Source organism: Lepus europaeus, chromosome 3 (assembly GCF_033115175.1).
Source record: "Lepus europaeus isolate LE1 chromosome 3, mLepTim1.pri, whole genome shotgun sequence".
NCBI lineage: Eukaryota > Metazoa > Chordata > Mammalia > Lagomorpha > Leporidae > Lepus > Lepus europaeus.
The window spans coordinates 57605937-57629380 of record NC_084829.1 but is presented as its reverse complement, the minus strand read 5'-3'; the positions used below and the strand labels follow the sequence as shown (position 1 = coordinate 57629380).

General features: G+C 36.3%; 1 protein-coding gene across 3 annotated transcripts in view; it reads right to left on the bottom strand.

Moving 5' to 3' along the window:
* Positions 1 to 542: 542 nt before the first annotated feature.
* The window catches only part of ZNF451 (zinc finger protein 451), an 81376-nt gene continuing 58474 nt past the window's right edge, over positions 543 to 23444 (bottom strand). The window contains exons 6-11 of one of the 3 annotated variants that reach the window (XM_062186309.1): positions 21232 to 22841; positions 19320 to 19463; positions 17566 to 17696; positions 15870 to 16056; positions 12205 to 12273; positions 543 to 1681 (exon numbers count right to left, since the gene is read on the bottom strand). In XM_062186309.1, coding sequence (XP_062042293.1) covers positions 1635 to 1681; positions 12205 to 12273; positions 15870 to 16056; positions 17566 to 17696; positions 19320 to 19463; positions 21232 to 22841 — 2188 coding nt within the window. In that variant the 3' untranslated portion in view covers positions 543 to 1634. The remainder of the gene's footprint in view (positions 1682 to 12204; positions 12274 to 15869; positions 16057 to 17565; positions 17697 to 19319; positions 19464 to 21231; positions 22842 to 23444) is intronic. The other 2 variants (XM_062186307.1, XM_062186308.1) reach the window with 2 other exon arrangements.

Here is a 23444-nt window from a genome sequence, read left to right as displayed (position 1 = left end):
AGGAAGACCTTTCTCTCTGTCAAATAAATAAAGAAAATTTAAAAAAAAAAAAAAAAAAAAAAGGAAAAACTAGTCTAAATTCAGTAAGGCAAGACATAATGCCATGTGGAAAGTGTTAGTGAAACTCTCTCACTGTCTATAACTCTGTCAAATAAAAAAAAATCTTTCTCTAACTCTACCTTTCAAATAAATAAATAAATAAAATCTTAAAAAAAACTAGGAATTCCCTTCACATTAAAATAATCTAGTATTGGAGAAAAAGAGCAAGATTCTAGCCATATCTTTGTCTTCAAGAAAAGCTTTATATTTATAAGGATATTTTTAACTTTAATAGACAGTATAAGTCCTTTTGTTCTCCCATTTATGTAATGTTTTTTATTGTTCAAAATGGAGTTGCAACAATTAAGAATGATATATGTACTATCAAAGGTAGAAAACTGACACTCCAATGAACAACAAAATTGAAGATATTTTATATGAAATAAAATTTTACAGATTTAAGGAAGATTATCCCTGAGTAGACAATTTGACATTATTTTATCTTTTTATTGAAAGCCAGAGAAACAAACATATAGAGATCTTTCATGTGCTGGTTCCCAATTGCATAAGCAGAGGCTGAGCCAAACTGAAGCCAGGAGCCCACAACACAATTGGGGACTCCCATGTTGGTAGAAGAGAACCACGTACTCAAACCATTACCTGCTATCTCCCAGGGCACACATTAGCAGGAAGAGGGAATTAGAAAAGGATCCACAACTTGAACCCAGGCACTCCAATAAGATATACAGGTGTTCCATGCAGCATCTTAACTGCTGGATAAAATACCCTCTTTGGTGTTATTGAAAAATATATTTACACAAATATATAAAAGGACTAATGTTTTTAAAAATAAATTTAATTCTATGCAAATATTTTGGCATCATTCTGAAACCTCATAAAAGTCACATAAAAGGCTAAACAGGTAAAAGTATTGGAAATAGTTTCATTTTAATTATTTTGAAAAAACTAGGGTGTGTTTTACTTTAGCAACATATTGCTTGAATTAAAGCCAAGAATATACATCCGCATGGTACAAAGAATATTACTGGCAAAAATTTTAATCTCTTTCCATGATCAAGTTGCATTACTCTCTTCTAATAATCATAAAGATCTCAAAGTTATTATATATTAATGCTATATAAGAAGTAGAATTTACAGAAAAATTGAGCTATGATATCTTTATTTATATTCATTATCACTCCTAAAAAAATAAACTAGAATCATCTGTACAGTACAAATAAAATTAAAGAACCAATGCTATTTGGGAAACATAAGCAGTAGTTAAAAGCGATGTTTTGTTTTTCTTAAATTCTTTTAACCTAAATATAGGAACACAAAGTTAACCTGGAAACTGTTATGTGTATATTAGAACATATGACTTACATTTTCACTAACATGTATTCTCTTCCTAACATACATTTTTGCACAATAGCACAAAATACAAAGCAAATATCAGATTTTGAACATATGAAAGCAAAAACATGTTTTCAAATACATTTGTACTGGGTTTCTGGTCTCCTTTAGAAAACAAACTCTAGAATTCATTATCCTGAGTCTCTTCAAGGCCACTTGATGTTGAATGGTAATATCTGTAATTACATTTCCTCAAGACTTCTTCTAATAGCTTCTTCTAATTCCACATCTGCATTTAAAGAAATAGAATTTTAATATTTAGTGCTGAAAACTAATCAATATTTGCTTTGTGTAAGTTTCAACAACTCTACATCCTTTCAAAAGAGAGGAAAACCAAAACAAAAAACACAGGATAACTTAGTTTCTCCATCATAAAATATTTTGAAATATAAGAATCTAGATATGATCTCAAATTTAGCCTCATAAACATATAAACTTAAGTGTTAAGGAACATCCAAGAAATATCCATTGAGGGATGCAGAATGTCAACAATTTTTTAAAATTACTGACAGATAATCACTTGTTTCAACATTTTCAAAAGTTTGTGACTCTTATTTCCTAAAAGACTTGAGGTAATGAATTTCAGATAAAGTAGAAATAGAAAGGCAACACCATGAAATGACAAAAATTCACTATTAAAAATTTAGGTTTTTTCGGTTATTTGTATCTCAGTAGAACTGGAAAAAGTTTTAACCTTTCTTAGCATCTAAGGCAGAGTGAAACATGGCTACATAATGTAACATGAGAAGCAAATGACATAATCCATGAACATACACATGCAACTCATTTAACAAACACCAAATATTCACTGTATACAACAAATAGGAATAATATAGCAAACAAGACATTACTAGGTTCACAAGTCCTTCTCCATCTCCTTCCTAGGAATGATGCTAAAAGCCAGGAATGTAGAATGAAGTGTTGATTTCTTGGCTTTCACTAGCTTCTCATACCAGATTTATTTCATTCCATGTGGTCCAGTCTCAGAGCCTACTTGGTTTACAGGTATTGGTGATCCCTCAAAGATGCAGCTGCATCTTCCTCTTAGGAAGGACACTGGTATTATGTTTGCAATTTAAAACACCACAAGTCAGTATAAACTGTGGACTAAGTTAAACCTACATCCTAGCACCAGTGAGTTGCCCTAAGATGAATGAGAAAATGCAAAGGAAAGCCAAGATACCCAGCAAAGAACAAGGTGACAAGAATTATATAAAATAGGGAAACTTACTATAAGGTTAAGATTGTAGTACTAGTGCAAGAATAGATAAGTAGACTAAAAGAGGAGTATAAATAGCTCAAAAACAGACCTATGCAAACATAGATGCTTGATATATGACAAAGCACAGCAAAATGGTGGGGAAAAGTGGTGTTTAAAATAAATGGATTTAAGTCAACTGACAGCACCATTTAATGACTAAAAAAAAAAAGTCATAAAAAGGGAGAAAATATCTGCAATACCTGAAACTCGTAACTAGAATTATCTGAAAGATTTAGCACAAAAAAAACAGAATCAATAAAAGATAACTCAATAGAAAACTGTCAAGATATTAAAAAACATATTCACAAAACATTTTAAATGACCAATAAACATTACTCACCAGAAAAATGTAAAATAAACCCAGAGAGAAATCCTAGTACATACTCATTAGTCTGTCTAAAGTGAAAAAGACTGAATGATTTCAATGATTAGTGAGGATGTAGATCAACAGGAATTCATACACACACTACTGGAACTCATGAATCTGGCACAACCACTATGGACAAAGTTTGGTACTAGGTCTACTACTTAGGCTGAACAAAAGCAATTCCATTCCTAGGTATATACTCCCAGAAACATGGACATGTGTGCATCAACATACATGAGAATATTCATGGCAGAATTATTTCTAACAGTCAGTATAAATAAGTCAAATGTCTGTAAATGACAGAATAGGTGGATTGTGGTATATACACAGAATACTGTACAGTACTAGAAATATATAAACCAAAGTAACATGCTAAAACACAGATGAATCTAAAAAAATGCTGACTGAAGGAAACCAGACACAAAAGAATGCAAGCCATACATATATATATATTTAGATATATATATATTATACGAGATATTGAAGATATGTGGCTGCCTAAGTTAATTAAAATTAAATGAAATTTAAAATTTTTTTCAAGCTACATTTCAAGTGCTAAATAGCCACATGTGATAAGTGACAATTATACTGAACAGTGCCTATAACTGAACATTTCCATTGTCATAGGAAATCTATTGGATAGGGATGGTCTAACACGATCCCGTTTAAGTCAAGCACTACTAAACTACAGTGCTTCAATTCCCAATAGTGATTACTAATCTTTCTTTGGAAAGAGGGACAGGGGAATTATTTGGAAGAAGGCATAAAGGGGATATTCGAGAGTACCAGTTGCTATGGATGAAATTTATGTTCCCTAAAAAGATATGTCCTAACCTCTGTGTCTTAGTCCATTTTGTGCTGCTGTAACAGAACACCTGAAACTAGGTAATTTATGAAGAAATTTATTTCTTACAGTTTTGGAGGCTGGGAAATAAAAGGACCACATTGGAAGAGCGTGTTCTTGCTGCAACATCCCATGGTGGAAGAGAACACAAAGAGGTTGCCATTTTTTAACAATCTACTCCTAAAATGGTACACTCCTTGGATAATTCACTCATGAAAACAGTTCCCATGCCCTAATCATCTCTCAATACCTTATCTCTTCATACCATTACAATGGCAGTCAAGTTCTGGAGGGGACACTCAAACCATGGCACCTTAGTACCTATAAATGGGGTCTAATCTGGAAATTAGGACCTTTGCAAGTTAAGATGAGGTCATTAGGGTGAGCTTTAATTCAAAATGACTTGTGTCCTTGCAGGAAAAGAAAACTACCACATAAAGAAAGACATAAGGAGGTCTGGGCCTTTAGTCAAGTATTTAAGATACCTGCATCCCAAATCGTGGTACCTGGGTTCAATTCCCAGTTCCGGTTACTAATTGTAGCTTTTTACCAATACAGACCCTGGGAGGTAGCAAGTAATGGCTCAAATAATTGGGACCCTGCCACACCCATATGGGAGACCTAGATTGAGTTCCTGGTTCCCAGTCTAGTTCTGGCCACTATGAGGATTTGGAGAGTGAACCAGAAAATAGGAGCTCTGTTTGACTCTGTCTGCCTCTCCATGTAAGAAAAAAGGACACGGAGAAGATGGCCACATGAAGATGGAGGCAGAGGTTGCAGTGAGGTATCCATTAGCAAAAGTGCCTTAGGATTGCCAGTAATTACCAGAAGACAGAAGACGGAACATGGCCCTGCTGACTTATTAATCTAGCCTCCAGAATTGTTTGACAGTAAATTTCTGCTGTTTCAAACCAAGTTTGTAATACTTTATTATGGCAGCCCTAGCAAACCAATACAATGGAGGTGATCTACTTTTAATATGAGAGGTGATTACCTTCTTTGTATTTTGTATATCATTAAAATAACTGACTTATTTGAAAGGCAGAGCAATAGAGAAAGATTTTCTATCTGCTGGTTCACTTCCCAAATGGCCACAACAACCAGATCTGGGCCATGCTGAAGACAGGATTATCTGGGGTCTCCCATGTGGGTGGCTGTGACCTACTCACTGTCTCCTAAGGTACATATTAGCGGGAAACTGAAATGGGAAGCAGAGCCATGACTTGAAACCAGACACTCTGATATACAATGCAGGTATTCCAAGCTGTGTCTTAACACTATGCCAATCATTAAGTTATAGATATAACATGATAAAATAATAGAAATTAAGTATATAAGTTACAAACTAATTTTTTAAATGACAAAACTACAGATGAAATAACAGAAACAAATACAAGTTTATCAATTATCTATAGTGAGCTTACCAGTTAAAAGATGTATAAAAGAAACCAAAAATCTGTATGGTTCTACTTCCAGTAATAGTGGAATAGCTTATATTGCATAAACAACCTCCTTCCCCAGTCCCCACTCCCCGCCCGGACTGCCATAGGCACAATTATGAACTATTTTAAGGCACAGGAGAGCAACCAAAAGCAGAAACAGGAAAGAAATTGACACTTAAAAGAAGTGAACTACATAGGGTTAAATTTACAGCTTTTTTTTTTTTTTGTCTTAGGGTACTTACTTTTTCCTTGTGGGAAAAGATCACTAGACTTTACTAAAAATCCAAATTCTTTGTGGCTTGAGAAAAATCAAAAGACAGGGTCTGGGTCTGTCATAAAAGCTAGGGGGAGGGAATCCGAGGAGAAACATGAAGTAACAGAAAGAGAATATCCCCTAAATCTGCAAGTCCTTGGTTGATCTGTAAACTGCATTGTTAGGAAAGGATTCAAGATTCTCACTGAAAAACAACAGTTGAGAAGCTGAAAAAAGTCAGCAATTCTAGCGGTTGCCTATTTGGGTTATGTATGGGAGACAGAGTTTGAAGTCTGAGTCTAACAAGTTAACTGCCTACAAAGAAAAAAAGAATACTCTTCAGATGAATATAATAGAATCAACAGAATCTGCAATCATGTGACCTATGTAGGGGTTTAACAACTCCGAGCCAAAGGTCATCAAATTAAACCCATGGAAGGAAGGAAGTAATGAAGAACAGAAACCAATTAAATTAAAAACAGACTAGGGGCTGGCGCTGTGGCACAGCGGTTAATGCCCAGGCCTGAAGTGCTAGCATCCCATATGGGCGCTGGTTCAAGACCTGGCTGCTCCACTTCCAATCCAGCTCTCTGCTATGGCCTGGGAAGTAGTAGAAAATGGCCCAAGTCATTGGGCCCCTGCACCCACGTGGGAGACCCGGAAGAGCCTCCTGGCTCCTGGCTTCGGATCAGTGCAGCTCCAGCCTTTGTGGCCAACTGGGGAGTGAATCAGCGGACAGAAGTCCTCTCTCTCTCTCTGCTTCTCCTCCCTCTGTGTAACTCTGACTTTCAAATAAACAAATAAATAATTAAAAAAAAAAAAAAAGACTAAAAAGAGAAAATTATCAAAGGTAAAAAAAGCTGATTTTTTAAGTAAATTTAATGAAAGATGATTCTTATAAAAGATCAAATTGATTTAGTTCTAGTTAGATAAAAGACAGAAAAAAAATTACCAGTCTTAGGAACAAATAAGGTATGATTTTAGATCATGCAGAAATAAAATGGAACATTATAAAGAATTTACATTGGTATATTTGAAATTTTAGGCTAAATAGAACATTTATTTCTAGGTCTTTAAATTTTATTTATTTATTTCAAAGGCAAAGTGACAGAGATGGAGTGACAAAGAATAAGATCTTCTGGGGCTAGAGTTGTGGCATAGTGGGTTAAAGCCCACCACCTGAGACATCAGCATCTCACATGGGCACCACTTCTCATCCAGCTCCCTGCTAATCGTCTTGAAAGTGCAGCAGAAGATGGTCAAAGTGTTTGGGCCACTGCCACCCATGTGGAAGACCCAAATGCTTAACCTGGCACTGGCCACTGTAGCTATTTGGGGAATGAACCAACGGATGGATAATCTGTCTCTCCTTCTCTCCCCTGAAAAGTTAAAATAAATAAATCTTAAAAAAAAAAAAGAGAGAGAGAGAGAGATAGAGATCATCCATCCAATGATTCACTCCCCCAAATAGCTCCAACAGCAAGGGCTGAACCAGGCTGAAGCCAAGAGCCATGAACTCCATACAGGTCTCCCCAGCGGGCAGCAGGGACCCAAGTACTTAGGCCATCATTCACTGCTTTCCTAGGCAAAATAGCAGGAAGCTGGATCAAAAGCAGAGTAGCCATGTCTCAATCATGCACTTCAATATGGGAGGCTAGAGTTGTAAACAGCAGCTTAACCCACTGTGCCGCAATGCTGGCCCCTGGAAAATTTAGGTTGGTGAATAACTTTACACTGTACATTTGAGGATTCAGGTTAAACAGAAAAATTTCTTGAAAAATACAATTACCCAAACTGATACAAAATGAAACCAAAAGGCTAGACATCTAAAGATGGATATAAATTAAAATAAATGTACATTTTAAAAGAATTCACATGAGACTTCTAGGCTCAGATAGCTTTACCAGTGAATTCTATGAAACATTTAAGAAATAAATACAAACCAGCATAGGAGTGAATTCAACAAAATGGTAGGGGCAGGCATTGTGGCATTGAAGGTGAAGCCACTGCTTGGCATCCATGCATCAGAATTTCTAGGTTGAGTCCCATCTTGACTTCCGATCTAGCTTCCTGCTGGCACATACCCTGGAAGGCAGTATAGATGATGGCTCAAATACTTGAGTCCCTGTCACCTACAGGAAATCCAGATGGGAGTTTACAGGCTCCTGGCTTTGTCTGGGCCCAATCGAGTAGGAACATCTTATGCACTACCATTTGCCAGCTGCAATCTGTGTGGGGTTATCTGAAGGACCAACACAAAGCATTCATCCATGTTTTGCCTAACTCAGAACCCATTCAAGGCAGAAAAGTGGTGTACACTGCTAGAAAACACTGGAAGGCAGAAAAAAAATCCACAGAGGCCTGGGGCAAAAAAACATGGTTATATGTATATACAATAGAAAACTTAAAGCTTGCCAGGAAGATTTCTTTGAGAAATCTGGGCATTCAAAAGTACCTTTTTGTATTGAGTTTAGAAAGCCAGGCATATCCCCAGAACAAGAAGCTTGTTTACAAAAGATCTGAAAAGACCCTAACCTTCACCACTGCCTTATCTGTATGCTTAGTATAAACTGGCTAAATATTGAAGGAGGGACCCAGCACAGAGTCAACTGCAAAGCCTGGCAGAGATGTTTGTTTTTAGCTCTTAACATTCAAGAAAATCTATCAAAACATTTAACTGAACACCAGCTAAAGGAAGACTTTGGTGACCACATACAGCAAGGAATATAATTTCTATAAAAACAGTTCAGAAAAGTAAATAAAAGATGGACAATTAGAGCATTCAAAAATCAAGAACAAGAAAGAGGTAGAATCTGATATCCAGAGGTAACACATTATAATATTCAAATAACCAGTTTCTAACAACCAAAAATACAAAGATTACAAACAGGAAAGTATGACCTATTCAAAGAAAAAATATTGATAAAACTATTCCTGAGGAAGCCTAGACATTGGCCTTATTAGACAAACACTTTAAATAAATTTTCTTAAATATGTTCAAAGACTACAGGAAACCACAGATAAAGAATTAAAGGAAATCATGAAAACATTGTATGAATATTGAGACTATCAACAAAGATATTAAAATTGCGTAAGTTCATCAAACTCTAGAGTTGAAAAGTACAGTAAATAAAATAAAAAAAGTCATTAGACGCCTTAATGAATTTGAGTACACAGAAGAAAGAATGAGTAACCAAAACAAAACAAAACACACACACACAAGAAGAAAAGCAAACCAAGTCAAAAGGACTTGTGTGGGGCTGGCCCTGTGGCACAGCGGGTTAAAGCCCTGGCATCCCATATGAGCACTGTTCTAGTCCCGGCTGCTCCTCTTCTAATAGCTCTCTGCTATGGCCTGGGAAAGCAGTAGAAGATGGCCGAAGTCTTTGGGCCCCTGCACCCACGTGGGAGACCAGGAAGAAGCTCCTGGCTCCTGGCTTCTGATCAGCGCAGCTCCAGCAGTTGCAGCCATCTAGGGAGTGAACCAGTGGTTGGAAGACCTCGTTCTCTGTTTCTACCTCTCTCTGTAACTCTTTCAAATAAATGAAATAAATTTAAAAAAAAAAAAAAAAGGACTTGGCGATATCAACAAGCAGACTAACATCACATTATGTGAGTCAGACAAGACAGAATATTTGAAGAAATAATGGCTGAAAAAGTCCCATATTTAAAAATGGGAATCAATACATGTAATAAGCTCAATTGAGTTCCAAAAAGGATAAGCTGAAATACATTACACTCACTGCAAAAGTCAAATACAATGAAAGCAGCGAGAGAAGCAACTTATCACATACAAGAGATGCTAAATTAACAATAGTAAATGATTTCTTGACAAAAATGGCCAGAAGGTAGTAATACGATCTGCTTAAACTGTTGAAAGGGAAAACAAATAAGTCAAGGATTTTATATCTAGCAGAATTATTCTTAAAGAATGAAGACACTAAGACATTCACAGATAAAAGCTAAAGGAGGTCATTGCTAATGCCCTACAAACAACACTGAGGGGAAAGCTTCAGACTGATGTGGACTAGACAGTAACTTGAAGCCAAAGGAAAAAATAAAGAGCACTGTGGGGAATGTCTTTGTTTTTCTATTCTGTGACTAGGTCTAAGTTCTTCTAGTTCTCCTTTCTCTTTGCTTTAATTTCACTCTAGTTTAGATAATTATGAAGAACCCAATAATAGGAAGTTAGAAGACTTTACATGAATAGGGCTCCAGTCATTTTCAAACTGAGAATCTGAGGTCAGACACCCATTCTGAAATAAAATGAATATTCTGACTTTCAAGTTCTAAGATTAAGAGCAGTTTTGGAATTAATTTCATAAACATTAACTGAATTTAAAAAATGATCAGTCTAGTCTCTCTTATCCTTTCTTTGCTCTTTAAATTGCCAACAATAAGGAATTTTAGTATTTGCTACACGATGGCTCTTTACAAAGTTCGTGGAAAATGCTTATTATGAAAAAACTAGGTGGATTTCAAAACTTTTTGCAATGAAATAAATTATCTTTTAATTCAGTAAAACTGCCTGCAAGTGGGCATTCAGCTTAGCTGTTAAAATGTCTTTGTTTCACATTGGAGTACCAGGGCTTGATTACCAGCTATGACTCCTAACTCCTAACTCCTAACTCCATGCAGACTCTGGGAGGCAGTGGTGATGGCTCCAGTAGTTAGGTACCTGCCACCCACCAGAAGACCTGGGTTGCATTCTTAGCGTCAGGCCAGCCCTAGCCACTGTAGGCATTTGGGGAGTGAACCACAGATAGGAACTCTTTGTTTATCGTTTCTCTGCCTCTGAAATTCATTTTTTAAATTGTCTACAAAAATGGTAATTCTATATAGTTCAACCTAAGAGATGACATTTCAGCTAGATATTGGGTGAAGTGGAAACAGGAAAAAACAAGGGTATTAGAGGAAAGTACAGACAGCACATCCCTTAACTTACATGGAACACTGTTGTGCTCTTCACGCTCATTTTATAGAAGGCATTAGGAAATAAAACACACTTTTCCTGGAGTCAAAGCATTATGCTGTTGCCATAACTTTTACTGAATTCTTTAACAATAATTCTTTTTCCAAACTAAGAATCACAAAAATATAAAATTTTAATCTCCAAACCACAGAATGTACTGCACAGATAACAAAAATGGTAGAAATTCTGGTATATATCTATTTTTATAAATCTCAGATTTCCTGGATTAACTAGAAGCCCACAAAATTTTCCAAAGTAGGGTTAATTACAATTTTGACTGGTATTAGTTCATGGTATTAATCCATGAATTAGTCATGGGGTGGCAAATAAAGATTGCAAAATCTGAACTCCTAACTTAGGTGTTCAATGGTGTTTATCTTCTAGAGGTCTTGATAAAAAACTGAGCTGACAGTTTTTGTTTAAACTCATGAAAGTATTTTCATTTGTTTAACTTCTCGTTATGTGGATGCTAAGCATCGAGCTAGAGCTTTGAAGATCATGTTGGGAAAACAACTTGGTTAAAATAACTGCTTCCAATTAGGCTGTAGATTCACTGCCAACTTTGTTTAACTGACAAATTTTCACACAAGAAAGAAAGATTAGAACTCTGCATCAAATGGATGAATCAATTCCACTACAGAGACTCAAAATTCCCAAATTCCTGATGGCACAAAGCTCTTGTATGCTCTTAGTCACACTAACTGCATTATATGAAATCAAGTAAATACACAGAAAGAAATCGCCTGGGTCATTCCATGTGTGTGTGCTTTACCCACATTTTCTTCTGTTTTCCAGTCTCCACATTCCCACCCACAAATCTCCAACAACAAACATTACTATACTGAAAAATACAAGAATAGTTCTAGTGTTAGTCTAGTTTTAGTGCTTTTAATACTACTCAAAATTTAAAAACAATAAATTAAACCTAGTGGTTGGCAAATGTTTGCTGTAAAGCATTAGAAAATATCTATGGGGGATTCGTTCAGGGACTTCGCCACAGGTATCAAAATACACAGGTTCCTTACATCAAATGCCAGATGATTTGCAGGAAACCTAGGCACATCCTCCTTTATACTTTAAATCATTTCTAAATTGCTTATAATACATAACACAATGTAAATAGCTGTTACATTGTATTGTTTAGAGAATATGACGAGAAAAAAAGGCTGCATACGTTCTGTACAGATGTAATACTTTTTACCAGAACATTTTTTGATCAGTGGTTGGTTGAATTCACAGATGTGGAAACCATGGATACAGAGGGCCAACTGAGGGAGGAACCATACTGTCTTTGTCATACTTAGTCAACCTTGTTATTGTGATGTGAAAGCAACAGCAAGACAAACACAAAAGACTATGTTCCAAAAAACCAATACATAATGCCTAACTAGATGGTAGACTGGATTTGGCCCATGGGTCATAGTTGGCTAACACCTGTTAAAACATAGCCTTCTAAACTAGTCTAATCCCAGAATTACCTTATATGAAAAAATGCAAGCAATTCTGTAAACTGAAAAAAAACTTTTAAAACTGGAGGATGGAAGGGTGAGACAGGAAAAAAAATAACATACAGATATAGTTAAGTAAGGAAAGGATTAGTTCTATTAGGTTACCTTCAGTGGCTCTGAATTCTTCTCCTTTTGAAGTACCTTTGTTACCCATATTATCATCACTGTCACATTCTGTAAGAAACAATCAGGAAATGCAAATACATTTCTGAAAAGGTTCTTGTGCCATAATTTGTGCATTCTCAAACAACATTTGAATGACTTCTCTCATATAGTTAAAATTCATTAGTAAGCAATTTTTCCAATAGGTTTTTAAAAAATGCTTACCAAATGGTGACAAATTAAATTCTGTATTCTGAAAATCACACATTAATCTCTATAGAGCTAACACCACAGGTTTTAATTGACAATGCCTCTGCATGGCACAAAGTCACTTACCTGATATCTTACATGCTTTCCTGAGACTGAAGTCTTCATAAAATGACAATGACTGAGCAGGTATTGCAAGTCACTAAAATTTGAACTATGGAACTATCAGTGACCTAATATTTGGTTTATTATCTTGACTACAATTAAATTGATATATAACCATTTATATCAATATATAACTATAAATAGATAAGTACTAATATATATAAAGGTACTTCAAAAAGTTCATGGATTATGTAAAATAAGCTTATTTTGTGCAAAAACTTTGAAATCTATGCAGTTTTTTCGGCATATGAACTTCTATGAACTTTTTAAAGATGCCACTATGCATGATCTCAAATTTTTTTGCACCAAAATAAGCTTATGTCTTAATCCCATTTTCCACAAAAAGTTCCATATGATCATTGATTCTCATGATGCTATTCAAGATTCTTCCTGTTTATACAGGAATCTCCAGTTTGATTAATAACCACTTTCAGGTCCTGGTAATGGTAAATTTCTAAAAGTTAAAAACAGTAAAAGATTCAAACATACCCTTCCCTTATGATCTGGTGAATATTTAAAAAACTTGAAAATGAGCAGACTACTTATATAATACCAATAAATACGAGAGAACTTCTCACTGTTACTTAAAGCATAATCCTGCTATATATACTAAAATTGAGTTTTCTTAGTTGGTTGCTAACTAGGAACACTGAGACAACAAATTCCCTGAAACTGCATGAAGTCTTCAAAAAGTCTGTGGAAAATGTGCATTCTGTTCTTCCAAACGTTTAGAAGTACCTTTGTATGTAATATTGTATATACATGTTTATTTTATACAGAAAGCTTTCAGCAGATTCTCACAAAGGTCCACTAACCCCTGATCCCCAAATCATGCTGCCTTAAGAAAATGGTTGTGAAATCTTTAGATAGGAACACTATGGTCCACTAAATATAAAGAGCTATATCCTGGCATTCTGCTGACAACCAAAATTACCTAAAGGCCCAATTAGAATTATTAGTGAACACTGAGAAACAGATTCTAAGTTTCAACATATACTAAATACCATACTCTAACAGAAACTATTACTCTGCTACCACAAACTCCTTTGTTAGGAAAAGTGGTGGAATAAAGAGCTACCCAAGAAAGTGATTTTTCTTTGACTTCTTACCATAAAGTTCACTATAAGGCAATTTAACGTCTACAGTAAATATTCCATAAAGAAAAAAAACCTCTTGATTTAAATATTCTAGATTTCTCTGGCCACTTCATTTTAACTGTTTGTTACATGAAAAAAAAAAAGTAGAGGCTAAGAATCACATTTACATTCTATAGTAGTAATAATAAGATAGCTACTATTTGTTGAGTATCTAAACATGCTTTTACAATCTTATAGACATGAAAACGAAGCTCAGAAAAAGTCTAATAACTTGCCTGTAACTGCACAACCAAGAAGCAGCAAAGTTAGCATTTGACAAAAGACCATGCCTTTCTTTATGCACTCTAGGATCTCTGCATTTCACAAAAATCCAGCATAAACTATATAGTGCCTCAAAAGGGCAATAAGTTCACATGAGTACTGGATGTGAATGATTTATTAAGTTCATATGAGTACTGAATGTAGATGATTTAAACACATACACACACACACACACACAAACCCCTACAGCATAAGGGACAGTCAGAAAGGCTGATCAGCAGATATTAATAGCCTGTATCTTATCATCAACCCTAATATATTCATGTAGACATACTCATATGCAGCTCTTCTTACAAACAGAATTTAAATAGAGACAAAGCCATAATAGGTTTCACACTGTAACTTATAAAAGAAATGTTCCCTAAAATAGTGGCATAAAAGAAGGAAAATATTGGACTAGTATGAGAAAAGTAAACATTTAAGTATTTTATAAGATATTAAATAGATGTTGTCAAGGTTTGGGGAAGGAATGGCAAAAGAGTGAGGTGGGGGAAAGCTTTTTAAGTAAGTTCAAAATAAAAAGTAGATGAAAAATTACAGAATTAGAAGGTAACATTCATTATTAAAATATAAGTATTATATAAGGCTCATTTTCCTTTACAATCTTGCACATTCCTTTAAAGAATCCAGTTGGGGCCGGCGCCGTGGCTCAACAGGCTAATCCTCCGCCTTGCGGTGCCGGCACACCAGGTTCTAGTCTCGGTTGGGGCGCCGGATTCTATCCCGGTTGCCCCTCTTCCAGGCCAGCTCTCTGCTATGGCCCAGGAAGGCAGTGGTGGATGGCCCAAGTCCTTGGGCCCTGCACCCGCATTGGAGACCAGGAGAAGCACCTGGCTCCTGGCTTCGGATCAGCGCGATGCACTGGCCGCAGGGCCATTGGAGGGTGAACCAACGGCAAAGGAAGACCTTTGTCTCTGTCTCTCTCTCTCACTATCCACTCTGCCTGTCAAAAAAAAAAAAAAAAAAAAAAAAAACAGATCTTTTACTCCTAATTTCAAGATAATCAATCCATTGTAATTAGTGATTAGAGCAAAATTTTTCATAATGGGCCTTCCATCAAAATATGGTGCCAAATATACAGAAAGAAAAAATAGCGTGGAGGGAAGCAGAGTTAGAAAAGTGAAAGGCAAACAATAAAAATGACAAAAAGTAGCCACTATTTTTCATTGTGGTCATTCATCAATTTCTTCCATTCTTATTTATTTGTGGTTTCAAATATTAACTATTCAAAAATTAACTATTCTTATATTCTCTTATGCTCAAATTCCTTTGAGAAATTATGAAAAACAAAAACTTATGAATCCCTAGAATTATATCCTTTCTTCAGTACTGGTCAGTGAAACTGGTCATCAGCATTCTTTTCATGGACCCATTCCACAAAAGAGGAAAAGAGTGCCAGTCCCAGCAATGTAATAAGACAGGAGCTACTTATCCCTTCAAAGAACCTAAAGGCCTATCAGAACTTTACTTTCCCACTATCAACCTCTTAAATGGTCTTTCTCTTTTCTTGGTATTGCTGTATTATTACTTACTACTTTTTGGTTTTCACCTAAAAGACTTTGCTTTCTAAAAAACTAATGGAATTTCAGGAAAAAAATAAAAATCTGAATTGTAATACATATTTCAACCCATCAATATCTATTTTATATACTAATGAATATAATTTTATCTAATAGCTTAAAAAAATCTCCAAAACATTATTGTGCATTAAAAGCTTTCTCTAAGACACTAAAGAATGAAAGCGAGATAAGGAAAAGACCAGTAAGACAGAAGCGTGTGAGCCGGCAACTGTTTACTAGTGGACAGCAGTTTATTGGTTTTCTCAGCAGTGAAGTCTCCTCCTCTTGGGCGGTTTGCACTGTGACTGCGGCTGCATACCTTTGGTGGTATCAGATATGCTATTTAACAAGGCACACATCATATCTCCCTCTAAGTGGTGAGGGTTTAGTATATGAGCTGGCCTCTGAGTCTTCTTAAATTGATTCTCTAGTTCCAGAAAACCTTGATCTCCTGAAAGGATGGTGAAAGGAATTTGCTTGGGTAGTTGTTCATCTAGACGGCCAGCCTAAGTTGGAACAAATGGCATAGATTGATAAAAATCAGCATGAGTTTCAAATCACTTAAATCTATTTCACAGTGAACACACACCTAAGAAGGCAAATTAAGCTAGTTCCCTACCTCCCACAGAGTCTGATATAAAGAAATGTCACATTTAATTACATACAAGAAGCCAATAGTTATAAAATAAACTACTTTATCTGCCACTAATAAAAAAAGAAAAAGCTAAAATAGAACTCCCATAGGAGGGCTCCCACATTAAACTGGAAAGCCATAGTAAGTGTAACTAAGAAATAAATCTGCCATAAAGGAAAAAGTAAGCAAAATATTTTGCATACTTCAATCTTGGTACATGGCCAGCGCCGTGGCTCAATAGTCTAATTCTTCACCTGCGGCGCCGGCACACCGGGTTCTAGTCCCGGTTGGGGTGCCGGATTCTATCCCGGTTGCCCCTCTTCCAGTCCACCTCTCTGCTGTGGCCCGGGAGTGCAATGGAGGATGGCCCAAGTGCTTGGGTCCTGCACCCGCATGGGAGACCAGGAGAAGCACCTGGCTCCTGGCTTCGGATCAGCGCAGTGCGCTGGCCGCAGCGGCCATTGGAGGTTGAACCAATGGTAAAGGAAGACCTTTCTGTCTCTCTCTCTCTCACTGTCCATTCTGTCAAAAAAAAAATCTTGGTACTTGATAGGATGGAAAGAAATCTCTTGCAATTTAAATCATAAGCAGCAGTCAACAAGTCTGCAGAGTAAATTCACACTAACAGTGTGACAAATGTAAGCTCTCAACCAGAGTTTAATTTAAAATATGTCTTGGGTTGGCAGTTTCTCTATGTGACTGGCAGACAGAAATAAACATCAACATTAGCAGTGACTGTGAAAGTATCTCTAAATTTCAGAGATGTTAAATTAAAACTGTCTTAGTACACATTCAGCACAGATTATCTTTTATTTACTCCTAAAACAGATGACAGTCTATTATGCACAGTGGACGGTCTGCTAGGAGTTGGGGACAAAGCAGCCAAAAAAAAATATGCGGGGCTCGTGCAGCAGCGTAGTGAATAGCACCAGCATCCCGTACAGGCACCAGTGAGTCCCAGCTGCTCCAACTTTCAATCCTGCTCCCTGCTAATGCACCTGGGAAAACAGCAGAAGACACCTCAAGCCCCTGCAGCCACATAGGGGACCCAGAGGAGGCTCCTGGTTCTTGGCTTCAGATTAGCCCAGCTCCAGCTGTTGTGGCCATTTGGAGCCTGAACCAGCAGATGGAAGATTTCTCTGTCTCTCCCTTTCTGTAATGCTTTCAAATAAATAAAATGTTAAAAAAAAAAGAAAAGAAAAGAAAAGAAAAATGCCATGGGCTCCTGTCCTCACTAGTAGAATACTGATACAGAATGTTTTATTACAAAAATATACTACTAAAGAATGATCTACACATTGTCATTACAATTCAAGTGGGAAAAAAATTTAAGCAGGTCATCCTAGATTCCCATTAGATTTTGAATAAAATAATGACTCACATGCATACATATGGCAAAGTCAGCAGCATCTTTTCTTTTACTACAGCGAGGATGAAGGAAGAAGCATCCAATTCTGTTCAGGTAATTATAAATTTTACAGTTGAGTGGAGGTTTCCAATTGGTGTTTCCTCCTGTAAGTTTTAGAAAAGGCATAAATGTCAGTAAAACAGGAAGAAAAGACTAAAACTAGTATCAAATGAAAACATAAACTAAAAAAATATCTTTCTAGAGGGAAAGTACTAGATAAAAATGTAGGAGAGGCCAGCGCCGCGGCTCAATAGGCTAATCCTCTGCCTGGGTTCTAGTCCCAGTCGGGGCGCCGGATTCTGTCTCGGTTGCTCCTCTTCCAGTCCAGCTCTCTGCTGTGGCCCGGGAAGGCAGTGGAGGATGGCCCAAGTCCTTGGGCCCTGCACCTGCATGGGAGACCAGGAGAAGCACCTGGCTCCTGGCTTCGGATCAGCACAGTGTGCCGGCCGCAGCGGCCATTGGGGGGTGAACCAACAGAAAAGGAAGACCTTTGTCTCTGTCTCTCTCTCTCACTGTCCACTCTGTCAAACAAAACATGAAAAAAAAAAAAAAAAGGAGAATTCAGTCTTAGCAGAGAAATCACCATCCTGGGAAAGATCAACTTCCCTGAATTTGCCTTCTCATTTGAAAATTCATGGGGATACAAAGCAGAATCAAAAGGAATGAGTGTGAGAGTGTATGTGTATTTCTGTGTGTGTGCATGTAGGTGCACATGCAAGTGTGAAAATTCTTGAACAACCATTAACATTTTGTTATTTTATGGCAAGGCTGTTCTGTCAATAAAAAGGAAATCAGCAAAGCCAGACTTAAAACATTATAATGGCTATCTTATCTAGATTAGTATGTTTCTATCTTTAATTCCAATCCTCCTCTTTACATGCTATTGCCTATCACACATGAACTATATCAAATACTTACATACTAAACCTCTGTAAATCCAATGGTTTATAAAAAGATTTGGATTAGAAAAAACTGCACACTAAAAACAGCAAGAATGAACTGTGGAAGCAGTTGTGGCATGTTGAAAATACTAATGGTCCTGTAGCTAAGAAGCCAAAGTTTTAAATCTAACACTGTCATTTACTTTCTTCTACTTTAAAAGACAAAAAATGATAATAATTGGTATCCATGTTAGTACCAAGCAACAGTGCTGGAATACTATAGGTATATTTTAAAAAACAATTTTTATTCATCTATTTGTTTATTTGAAAAACAGCTGAAGAGAAAGAAGGAGAAGACAAGATCTTCCATCTGCTAGTTCACTCCCCAAACGGCTACAGTGGCATGAATGAGCCAAGATGAAGTCAGGAGCCTGGAACTCCATCTAGGTCTCCCACATGGGTGGCAGGAGCCCAAGTACTTGGGCCATCATCTGCTGCTTTCCCGGGTACATTAGTAGGGAGGTGAATTAGATACAGAGCAGCAGGGACTCGTAAGTGTGGCAGGCAGCAGCTTAAACTGCTGTTCCACAAGCCAGCCCCAGTGTAGGTTGGAATAAACCCCTTTTATAATATATATCTTAAGATCTGCAAACCACTGGTCAACAAATACAGCTAATGTTAACTACGGAGACATGTAGAGAATATTCTAGGAAAGTAACTACATTGCAAAGTCACAATATTCTATTTATGGCCTTATGATCTATTCAGGAAAGTTCAAGAGGAGTCTTTTAAAGTTAATCATACTGTAAGGGTGATAGGGGAAAAGGCTTTTCTTATTAATCATACCTTGAAAGCCCCAAATAAATGTTCCTTGGTTAAGATGCCCTGGTAGATGACCAAAGAAGTTTGACCAGTTATCAAAATCTACAAAAACAATATGAGTCATGGTTCGCAAGTAATCCAAATCTGGAAGCTCAACAATTTCTTCTTCTGAGAAAAAGGAAACATTAACATGAATTCAGTAAAAGTTTGGTATAAACATTCTAATTCTCAAATCTAAAAGATATTAGCGTAACAGGCAAAAACTATTAAGCTTACAAGCTATTCATCGCTATTCATCTCAATTTAAATCTTTTCATTTTACCTGTATCTGTATAGACATAGTTTTCACTTAGATAATGTTGAAAACACTTCAGAATTTGATTATATCTTTTCTACAAATATCTGCCATTGATGCTAAAGCTTTTTAAGTAGTCATTTGTAAAAGGAAATTTTTTAAAAATTAATATACTCTAGGAACTAGATCTATTTTTAAAGTTAAAGAACCAAAAACTTGTATCATTCATCACTGTAAAATTCCAAGGTTACTTGCTAAGACACTTCTTGCCACCGGAATTTATTTATTTTTCCTAATCTATACTGATTTATTAATCTAGACTGACTCTATGATTAAACACCCAAGGGAGCAGAAATAAGAAAACCTACAACACTGTTGCCATAAAGTGGTGCTAGAAAGAGGTGCCAGTGGCACATTAACATCTCCCACCATAAACATATCTTGGTTCTCTCAGGTTCTCAGTTCATCTTCCCTCATTCTCCAACTCTTTCTCCCTCCTCTTTGCCTTGTTTCATACTTTTAGATCTTGACATGGCCTTAAAAGTTTCCAGCCACAGTAGTGCAAACTTTAAAAAGATTAAGTTATTTTTAAAAAGAATAGATCATATTATGCCTAATAGAGGTTCCTTCAAATATACTCTCTCATTTCTAAGCCACCTTACATCCTTTCTCCAAGTTCTCAGCAATTCTAGATTTAGAGATTCCAAACATCTCTGTCAAACACAGATTAACACAAATTCCCAAAAGAACTCAAAAGAGCCGAAAAATGCATTAGAGAATATAAAATGGTGTGACCACTGTTTGGAGTGGGTCATATATGACTTAATTCTTTCTCACTGAAAACATACTTTAATTAAAGGTGATGCTGAGATCCAGAAATGCTAACGAGCAAAGTTACATAAATTCAATGGTTCATTGTATAACTCACTGAATTAAAAGTTACTTAAAGGATACAGACCTAAAATTATAGTCTAAACAAAAAACAGGTATCGTCTAAACAAAATTAAAACATTACACTCTTCTAGACTTATTAACCTATGACATGGAAGAAGGAAAATCAGAGTAAGTACAACAAGAGGATTCAAACCTGTTTTCCCCAGGATTTCTTACTACTACTTTTAACTCTACTTTTAATTATTTTTAACTATATTGTTAAAAGCTTTGCTTCCAAATAAATCATAACAGAAATATATACAAATGCCAAAACTGTTTTTGTCATATTTAAAGAATAAGGACAAATAGAAACAAAAAGAATTCATCAGATTATCTTTTTAATATATCTAAATATTGCAAGATTTTTAAATATATCTGAAAAATCTAAGTGATGATAATGACCAGAATAACTTTCAAATCTGACTTTCAGGAAGATTATCAACTTCCTACATCTCTCAAAATCTCCTTTTGTAAAAGAAAATATCTATAATACATTACTTAAACACAACATATGCTATGTTTAGAAAGTGAAGTAGTAAGACTATGTACCCCTAAAAAGTATATACCGCAGTAATTAACTGACTAAAGTATCATCCTCTCACGTATCTGGCTTCACAACTGTATCATCAGTCGTCTCAAAAATGATGGGTCCACTGTGTGTACTTTTATATATTAGAAAGTGAAATTTCCAGAGTTGTAAAGCCATACCTATATTCTGACAGCTTAGGTCATTATCAGCTCCTTTCTCCATGTCTGAATTTTTAGGATGGCTTACTGCCTGTTTCAATTTTCGCTCTGTACGTGAGGTAGTGGCAGTAAACTTATACAGGTTTGCTTTTTCAGATCCAAAATGAGACACACTGGGTTTCTGTAAGAAGCAATGTTTTCTGTGGAAGTGCTGCTGAGCACTCTCAGGATCATGAAATGCTTTGGTGCAGGTGCCACATTTGATCACGTACTGCTGTTCCTCCCCATCATCATTCTTTTCTTTTCCATGCACTTGATGGATATGAGCACTCATGTTGGCTAAATTCTGTGCTGTTGCTGAACACGAACTGCAGCGAAACCACAGTTTACCTTTGTCCAGCATGATCTGGAGACATCTACTATAATCTTTTCTTCTGTTGACTTTACAGATGTAACTCTCATGGCAACCACAGGTTAACAGGTTGCTGGTCTCTACTACTGGAAAATCTTCCTCAGTTTTAATCGAAGTTTCAATTTTTTCTGATACAAACACATAATCTATGCTGTGACGCTCTTTATAGTGATTCAAAAACGCTTCTTCCACATTAAAGACAAGATCACAAAGCCCACAGAAGTATTTAAGCTTTATATCATTGTCATGTTCATCTTGGCAATGTCGGTATAATGTTTCTACCTTATGAAAAGTCTTTCCGCAATGGGCACAGCTGTATCTATGAAACTGGTGACTTGACAAAGACATGCAATGCTGTTTTACACATTCTTGGGAATCAAACATATCTTCACAAATTCGGCATTGCCATTTGCCCCTTGGAGGACTGTTTGATGGGGAATGATCAATAATAGTAATAGCTGAAGAAGGCTTGCTTTCATTCAAATGATTCACTAGTGTGACAGAGGATGATGGCAAAGTTTCATCTTCCATCTCATCCACCTCATAAAAGTATCTGTGTCCATTATGAAATTCAGTCACATGTGCCATGATAGCATCTTTCTTTATTAACTCTGTTTTACATGTCCGACACCAGAAAAGAAAATTATTCAAATGTGCCCCTCCATGAATCCGGCTCATGTGTAAACGGATGACCCCTGAATCTTCACATACCTTTCCACAGACCACACACTTATAACACATGGTATTTGCTGCAAAAACATGCTTTTCCACTGCATCTTCACTGGGGAATCGTTGGTTACATTCACAAAACCAGGTTTTAACTGTTGGCTTTTGTTTCTGGGCACAAACCACACTTTCATGGCTTTTATCTTCTAAATTCATCTTCTTTTTTGGAATGGTACTGCAATCCTCTGAGCTAGATCCTTTAATGGACATAGTTCTCTTAAGTGATGAAAATTTGGGTTGATCTAACAATAAATCCAAGTCTGAAGGGGGTTTATTCCCTTCACTACTGTGGCAATAAAGTAAGAGTGATTCTTCCATTGAGTTAATGACTCGGATTTTGTGTCCTGAATTCTCCTTATGAGCTTGGGTGCTCATTTCATCCACAAAGACTTGATTGCAATTTGGACAATAACCTCTTAATATGAATTTCTCTGCAACCTGGGTAATACTCTTCTCAGCTACAGCTACAGGACCAGCATTTCGACAACGAACTCTAAATTGGATAAAAACAAACAGAAACTCTTTTGTAAGTATTTTCTAAATATGCTGTCTCTTTTTATTGCAGTAATTTAAAAAAATAAACCAACATATAAATAAGCACTAAGAGATAGCTTTTAACAAAGATGCAGGTTTAATGGTATTTATCACCTCAAGATAACTTAGTATTACACACCTATAGTTTATCTATTTGTAACCTCCATTCAAAAAGGTAAAACTAGAATCAGAAGATCAAAAAAACTCCAGTAAAATTTGGAAAATTAAAGCCTGTGTCAAATGCATTGTCAGAGGAACTTATCAGATAAGAAAATTATTACACTCTCCAAAGTAACTAAACTATAAGGAAAATATTATGGTAAGATTCTAGATAACCTAGTAATTGGTCTTATTTTTTTTCTTTTTCCTTCTTCTGGAAAGGCAGAGGGAGGTCATGAGAGGCGGAGAAAGAGACAGAGTGAGTGAGTGAGAGAGAGGGCCAAAGAGAACACACTCCCATCTGCTGGTTTCCTCCTCAAATACTTGCCAATGGCCAGGGCTGAGGCAGGCAGATGGTGGGAGTTAGGAACTCAATTCAGGTCTCCCCACACTGGTGGCAGAA